General features: G+C 37.9%; 3 protein-coding genes and 1 non-coding gene across 4 annotated transcripts; 2 read left to right on the top strand and 2 right to left on the bottom strand.

Moving 5' to 3' along the window:
* Positions 1-1,770, top strand: LOC112176527 (pentatricopeptide repeat-containing protein At4g21065). The gene has a single exon (XM_024314495.2). The coding sequence runs from the start codon at positions 148-150 to the stop codon at positions 1,651-1,653; it is 1,506 nt and encodes a 501-aa protein (XP_024170263.1). The 5' UTR covers positions 1-147; the 3' UTR covers positions 1,654-1,770.
* Positions 1,733-3,773, bottom strand: LOC112176529 (2-hydroxy-palmitic acid dioxygenase mpo1). The gene is made up of 4 exons (XM_024314497.2): positions 3,301-3,773; positions 2,326-2,388; positions 2,131-2,202; positions 1,733-2,049 (listed from the first exon to the last, which is right to left on the bottom strand). Exons 1-4 carry the CDS (start codon positions 3,637-3,639, stop codon positions 1,933-1,935), a joined length of 591 nt encoding a protein of 196 aa, XP_024170265.1. The 5' UTR covers positions 3,640-3,773; the 3' UTR covers positions 1,733-1,932.
* A 72-nt stretch (positions 3,774-3,845) lies between these two features.
* Positions 3,846-3,919, bottom strand: TRNAI-AAU. Its single transcript has one exon. It is a non-coding gene; the product is annotated as a tRNA-Ile (tRNA).
* A 102-nt stretch (positions 3,920-4,021) lies between these two features.
* On the top strand, positions 4,022-5,663 carry LOC112176530 (photosynthetic NDH subunit of subcomplex B 4, chloroplastic). The gene is made up of 6 exons (XM_024314499.2): positions 4,022-4,218; positions 4,302-4,346; positions 4,489-4,651; positions 4,733-4,788; positions 4,874-4,945; positions 5,340-5,663. The coding sequence occupies exons 1-6, from the start codon at positions 4,111-4,113 to the stop codon at positions 5,469-5,471; spliced, it is 576 nt and encodes a 191-aa protein (XP_024170267.1). The 5' UTR covers positions 4,022-4,110; the 3' UTR covers positions 5,472-5,663.
* The last annotated feature ends 2,352 nt before the right edge of the window (positions 5,664-8,015 follow it).

Here is an 8,015-nt window from a genome sequence, read left to right as displayed (position 1 = left end):
GTGTGTCAATGGACGGAATACTGAAACCTCAATGTCACACACCATGGATACTTCACCAAAATTTATAATCGATGGGCGGTTGACACTTGAAGATCGTGGTCCATTTAACAGCCTCAACGCGCCAAAATCAATTTTGGCAAACCCAAAATGCTCCACCTCTCTTCTTCTTCTTCTTCTTCTTCCTTTCCCACCAAGCCAACAATGCGCAGCAACATATTTCACAAGGCACAAAGGGTCATGACCCTTTTCAAGCAGTGCACCACCATGAAAGAGGTCAAGCAACTCCATGCCCATATAACCCACACCGGGCTCGATCAAACCCTCTGTGTTCTCGGCAAGGTCATCTCATTTTGCGCGGTTTCGGACCTCGGAGACATGGACTATGCGGTCTCTGTGTTCAGCAGCATTGAAAGCCCAGATGGGTTTTTATGGAACACCATGATTAGAGGGTTTGGGAAGACTGATAAGCCTGAAAGGGCGTTTGAGTTTTGTAAGAGAATGCAGGAGAAAGGAAATGTAGCTGACAATTTTACCCTCTCGTTCTTGCTCAAGGTTTCTGGGCAATTGGGATCGGATATATTGGGGAAGCAGATACATTGTACTACTGTGAAAAATGGGTTTGATTCTAATGTGTTTGTGAGGAACACTCTAATCCATATGTATGGTATGTTTGGGGATGCAAAAACTGCTCTCCACCTGTTCGATGAAATGCCTAGCCCAGATTTAGTGGCGTGGAATACCATTATTGATAGTCATGTGAATTGCGGAAAGTGCAACGAAGCGCTAGATTTGTTCTTGAGGATGATGGATAGGGGTGTAGATACTGACGAGGCCACTGTCGTTGTGACCCTCTCGGCATGTTCTACATTGGGTGCTTTAGATTTTGGGAGGTGGGTACATTGTTTGGTTGATCATACGGATCTTGGCAACGTTGTGACGGTGTCTAATTCGTTAATTGACATGTATGCGAAGTGTGGAGCTGTTGAAGAAGCGTATGATGCTTTTAATAAGATGAAGGGGAAGAAGAACATAGTATCTTGGAACACGATGATTCTCGGGCTTGCGACGCATGGTCATGCGGACAAATCTTTGGACCTGTTCTTGAAAATGTTGGAGGAGAAGCTTGAGCGACCGGATGGTGTTACTTTCTTGGGAGTTCTGTGTGCTTGTAGTTATGGAGGGATGGTTGATGAAGGAAGAAGATATTTTGAAATTATGAGCAAAGACTATCAGATTCAACCAACAGTGAAGCACTACGGATGCATGGTTGATATGTTGGGGCGAGCTGGGTTTGTGGAAGAGGCTTATAGGTTGATAAGGAGCATGCCGGTGAAGTGTAATGCCATTGTATGGAGGACATTGTTGTCGGCGTGTCAGGTGCACGGTGAGGTCGAGCTTGGAGAGAAGGTCAGGAGTCATCTGTTGGAGTTGGCTTCAGATCATAGCAGCGATTATGTGCTTCTGGCTAACATGTATGCAAGTTTAGGCCAGTGGAACGAAGCTATGAGAGTAAGAAGGTCAATGCAGTACAGGGGAGTTGAGAAACCTGAGCCCGGTAATAGCTTGGTTGGCGCAGATCTTCATATGAAGTTGAAAATGGACTCAACTGAAGCCTATTCTGAAGATATAAATGCAGCAGTTACTAGTTCATAATTTTAGAACCATATCAAAATATTGTTGCCTGTGATAATTTTACTCAGAAAGCATACTCTGTAAATTTTAGAGATCAGTAGATCAGAATATGACATGATATTCAAGGACAAGTTTAAAGTCGTTGATCATTGTAAACAATTTTTATATCTAAAGTTTTAGTTTTATTCTTCCTAATATCGGGTGAAAACTACTTGACAAATGGCATATACGGATACAGACCAACACATTCATCTTATTCTTTACAGTGTTAACCAGAACTGTTCTCTGGATGTGAGCTATCTAAGATTGTTTCTTTTGTTTCTCTTCTTGCCACTCTTTGATATTAGCCTCTATCTTTTCTGTAACATTTGCATGAAACCCTGGATAAGGTTCGTAACCAAAGGCCGTTTGAAGGACCTGCATGATGCAATATATCATGATTAAGTCATCATCAAACAGAGAAACCATCTCAAATTCAGATAGCATTTAAGGAATTACCTCAAGTAACACAAAGAAAGGGGCCATTAGAAATGCTTGGACAAGGTTGTCCAGAAGAGCTGGTGCTCGTTTCTGAAAAAGAATTATTATTGTCAGATGTACATTTTGGTAAGCAAGTCTTACAGTATGATGTAACTATGTTAGGACTTTGGAGCATTAAAACAACAAATAGTTGAAAACCACAAAATTAGTCACCTCAAACACCCCATGGCCTATGAACTGTCCAGTCCAACAGAACAACTGAGCTGCCAACACAACCTGAAAAAGTAATTTACCATACATTTAGGACTTTGATTCTCAATGTATAATAGCATTTAGGGAGAAAGATCAATGCTGATTCTATCTTGAGGTAAGAAAGGAATTTGTATTTTATAAGTTCTGTAGTTATTATCAACTTTACAGGCACTAGCAAGGAATGTAGAAAATTAAAACCTATTGCTACTATGTAGAACCAAACTTCATGGCCAAGAATCACCAACTGTACATATTTACCACAATAGCATGCAAGAAACTAATCAGACTACTGAGTCTGAGATGGACCTCATTATTGAACTGAGGCACTGAGCATACTAACTGGTTTCCAATGCTACAACTAGAACTTGGGATTCCACATACGTTCAAGTCGATTTAGTGAATTTCAGACAGAAATGAAATTCTCCATTGGGAGACCTCCATTCTTCCACAAATATATAATCAAGAGTCAAGACTTAGCACTGTACTCTTGATCAAAGATACAGATACAATGATCACCCAAACTATTTACTATTGTTCTCATCTATTCCAGCCATCAAATCAATAATACTCCAATGTGAAAATGATTTACTACATATCAAAAACAAACAAGAGGCAAAAATCAGGAGGAATCAAGCAACAACCATCTCAAATGTCCCCATATAACTTTTTCTGTGATTCATGTGTATTTTATCTACTGGAAGAAGACAACCAACAGTGTTTCTGGAAGAAACATATGTCTTTGAATTGCAAAACGAAGCAAAGTCCAGAGCTTTCCAACTTAAATAGATCAAAACCACATCTTTTACTATTTTCCCACTACCCTCCCACAAATTATACATAGCCTAAAAAAAGAGAGAGAAAATTTGATCAAACGAAAAAGAAACAAAATCAAAGCAATGAAAAAATAACCACAAGCCGAAAAAAGAAAGCCCTTACCTTCCATGCCAAAGAAAACCCAAGGCGACTAGCAAGAACACTCGCTCCAACCCAGCAGAGAACACAGAGCAAAGCAGCCAAGGACCCAGCTTTCTTATCCAATCCAACATAATACAAAGCATAGATCACAGTGAAAACAAACCCAAAATTAAACAAAAACCCATGATAAACCCCAGCTGGGAAATTCAGCAGGGAAGGTGTGAAGTAGAGAAGAACAAGAGAGGTGAAGAGAATTGGCCACACAAACAGAGTGTGGATGAAAATGTTTACTGGGTTGCTGTGATATGCGCCATAGAAGGCAAAGTGGTTTTCAAGATCAAACAATCCTCTTCCCCCCATGAAATTTTCTTGAGAAACTCAATTGTTTTTTTGTTGGAAATAAAGTGGGTATTCAGTTTAGGAAACTGGGGTATGAGAAGGATGAAGAAGTAGATAGATGGTAGAAGACGGAGACTAAAATAGCACATTGGAATTGCCGGCAACTTCAAGTCTGTTGGAAAAAGAAAAAAGACCATAAAAAAAAATTATATTTGCAAAAATATAATTGGCCCATGCAGGTCTCGAACCTGCGACCTTCGCGTTATTAGCACGACGCTCTAACCAGCTGAGCTAATAGGCCAGTTGATGGATGTTTAGAAACTAAAAAATTTATTCCTTTAAGTAAACAAATGACATCATGGTTGAAAATGTGTAAAATATGGGTGGATGCAAATGGTTCTCTTATCCACTTTTCCCTCCAACCCAACAAAACACAAACCTGGCTTCAATTTAGTTCAACTTCATCTTCTCAGCTGAGAATTCAAGACATTGATGGCAGAAGCTATCATGGGCTTCACCATTACTAGTCCACATATTCACAGTTCTTCTCTCCAAACAACAAAAGTGGACATCAGCCACATGAGCTCATCTACAAGATTGGTAACACATCCAATCCACATGAGCTTCTACTTTAGATGGTGGAATTGCATTTTACTAATTGAAGTAGTACCCTTCTTTTGCAGCTTAGGCAGTTTTCAAGCTCTGAACTTTTCGGTGGGTGCAAGCAGGTACTTAAAAGTTAAAAGCAGTTCATGAATTTCCTAGCCCAAAAAGAAAGAAAATTTGAGTACATCAAATCATGTAGTACTAATTTGGGATGTAGGACTAGTTGTTAGGTAACACTCTCATGTCTTGAATTTATTTGCATAGCTTGAGGTTGGGAAAAAAAGTAAAAGAGCCCCTTTGAGCAGAACCAATGCTTTCCCAGATTGGCCTCTGATGGCAGTTTTAGTGGAGCATATTGAAGGCCAGAGAGACTTTATATCCCACAAGTCCATTGTGCATCTCAGTGATGACTCCATAAAAAGTGTCTGTAAGTATATTGATAAAGTCTATTTTATCACTTCTATTGCTTAGTTTCTTATTTCGTCAATTCTTCCATTCCTATTTGTAGATACTGCTTACATCATGTTCACTGTTTGGGGGTGTTTATTCTTTGGATCCATGAAGGTAAAGCACTTAAACGAACATTAAAGTTATAATGTCATTACTTTTGAAGATAATTAATCTAACGGTTGAGACATTATTGTTTTAGGATCCATATTATGATTCAGAGCAGTACAGGAAAGATGGAGGAGATGGTACTGGACATTGGATATATGAGAAGGTACTTGCCTGTTACTCTTATATGACTACTTGATCAAATGTTAATCTAGAGAACATAGATTAGAATAATTCGTTTGCGTCTTATTTGTTTCTCTTGATGCTTTTTAGTATAGTTTGATTACTTAATATTTGACCAATCCTGTTGACTGTTGTGGCCAGCCTTTGGATTTTAATTTCTAGCAGATGACACAACTTGAAGCTAGCTTCAGCTTTAACTTTTAACATTGTTCAATGACCTATCTTTTTTTTTTTCTTTTTCTTTTTCGGAAATGATTTTCAATGACCTATCTTGTGAAGTGATTTTTGGCTTGTTTTTTATTCAATGTACTTGTTTTGGCAACTCCCATATACACATGGGTATGAATTAATTAATGGTGATATGTGTATACATGCAGCAAGAAGACATTGAAGAATCTGCAAGATCAGAATTGTGGAGGGAGGAGCTGATTGAGGAGATAGAGCAGAAAGTTGGAGGGCTGAGAGAGTTGGAAGAGGCTGCTAAGAAGGAGGAGCAGCTTGTCAAGTAGCTAGTCATTAGTTTCTTATGCATTTGCTGATGGATGCTGTTCCACCCTTATAAATATACCATATTGAAGGCTTCATCTCATTGATGAGTTGGAAAAACAACCATAACTATTACAGTCTGTATGCGTCTCTTAGAGGAAAGAGGAAATATGCTTGAAGCAAATATAACACCAAAATCTAAACTGATGTTGAAATGACAATACCTGCTAGCTTTTCAAGTGTACATATATGAAGAAAGTGCTACAATTAAATGTCATGAATTCAGTATACAGGCCATGAGAGTCTTTAACGACCCAAAAAAAGGCATCACGTTGCTTAAAATGTCTTTCATAGATGACTAGTGCAAAACCTACTAGCCACTTAGCTAGTAGCAACTTTAGTTGGATTATATAAACTCAAATCCTGCTGCCGTAATATGTGCCGATCTTCGTGGGATATGAGAAATTCCCACATGACTTTAGATGCTCAAACCCTGCATCAAATTTGTTTGCAATAGAGAAAAGAATGTAGGCTTCATTTCTTCAGTTCCTATCTGTCCTTTGTGTAATGAATTTAAATTCAACCGAACTCTTTTTGGGATTTAAAGGTCAGCTACTCAGCCGTGGAGCAAAAATCCAAGAAAAGAAAAATTATAGGAAAAAAAAAGGGTATCCACTTGGTGAATTGAAGTATGGGAGTATGGGAGAACGTTGTCAATGTTTGGCTCCTTTCTTTGCTTAATAAATTAGTTCCCAGAACTCATGGACTTGTTCCAGAAGTTACCTTGGCGTTGGCCCTTGGTTTTGGGAAACCAGTAATGTTCCAAAATCCAAACAATGGGCCAATTTTTTATAACATAAAACAATTCCATAACCTGTGGGCAGACTAGCTAGCTTGTATGATCAGCTCTATCCCCCAATGAAATCAAATCCACACCCTATCAAATATCAATCGGAGAATCCGAAAGGGGTGAACTTGAACTGAAATAAACAGATCACATGCAGAAGCAGTGGAGGTAGCCATCATCATATGTGCTCTCGCTGTCATGCACCATAATACTATATGTCCAAAGAAAATATCTGATTTAAGCTAAGGCAATCTTCACGGAGGGCTAAATTTTAGTCCTATCAAGTATTTTATGATTTTACATTATATTTTTTAATTTTTATGATTTTATTTTATTTTAATAATATTTTAATTTAGACTAATGTTACCGTTTTTTTATGAACAAGTGAACCATCTCCACAAATGTTACCGTTTTTTTTCTTGGTAACACAAATGTTACCGTTTTGTTTAGAAATACATATATACTAAAAAAAAAAAAAATTGAAGCCAGCGGCTAGTTGTGAATATGTATAATTATACAGTTTATACTCATTAATTATTCACCATTGGATTTAATTGTTTGCATGATTATGAGTCATTGGATTGAACTATTGCATCACAAAGAGCAAGATTGGGCTGATTTTTTGTGGGTCCCACCAAGGGCTAAAAGGCCACCCATAGGGCTAAATGTAATTCTCTCCACCTCTAGCCCTTTGGACTTTCCCTTATTGGAGTCCATTTTTTAGCAAAAAGGACTTAAGGTCACCTAAAACCCTCCTTATTGGAGATGGCCTAAGCTATGCACTTTCATGCATGACCCTCCATAATGAATGTGGGTTTTGATGGTCCTATACAGACATGCAGTATACACCTATATATATATATATATATATATATAAACATGATTTAAAGGTGAGATTAAATAGATCAGTCAATCTGGATCACCTTCAAGTTACAAGTTCCATATACTTTGATTTCATTCTCTTATGAATCCAATTTAAAATTAGACATCTCTTACTCCAACAGGAGCTGACTTGCATTCTAAGAGATGTGATCTCAATTTGAACTCCTTGGTATCATCAAAAGTTAATTTAGAGGCAACTTGGTTTCATTAGGATTAGGGTTGGACCCTTACATCATCAGGAATCAGCAGCACATGATTGTTAATAGAAAAATTAGACAATATCCTGATCTGATTTCAAACCCTTAATTACTTAATCCATGACCATGTGGTGGTTATATGCCGCGATTTGTTCAACATTTGTCATTATGAGGTGTAACAGCACTGTGCACACAGCATCTCCTAGTTTTTGTTTTTAAGCAAGATTACTAGGCAAAACACCAGAAACAAACAAAGTGCCTTGAGTCATGTTATGGCTCTCATCAGGAATTCAGGATGCCATGTTTTCATATGAAGTAATTTCTGTATGAATTTATATTTTTACTCAGTTAAATCATTCCTTTCTCAATAAGGGTTGGAAAGTTTCTATGCTCTTGCTTACAGAAATTGGCTCCAGATCGTTTTCTTGTCTTCACTATATTTGGTTTTTACTGCAACAATAATATTCGAGTCACCAACCAACTTGTGCATCACCCGATTAGCATCCTTGACATGTGCTTTCTTACTTGCCTCCCAATTTAGGCAATCCTTGCAAGGGAGAGCTTAGCTTTAAGAAGATCTCAAAAATTCATGTGACCTAAACGCTTGTGCCACCACTCCAAAATATCATTACTAGCTTTAT

This window comes from Rosa chinensis, chromosome 7, assembly GCF_002994745.2.
Source record: "Rosa chinensis cultivar Old Blush chromosome 7, RchiOBHm-V2, whole genome shotgun sequence".
NCBI classification, from domain to species: Eukaryota; Viridiplantae; Streptophyta; class Magnoliopsida; order Rosales; family Rosaceae; genus Rosa; species Rosa chinensis.
The sequence above is the reverse complement of the archived record's forward strand: the minus strand, read 5'-3'. Positions and strand labels throughout refer to the sequence as shown.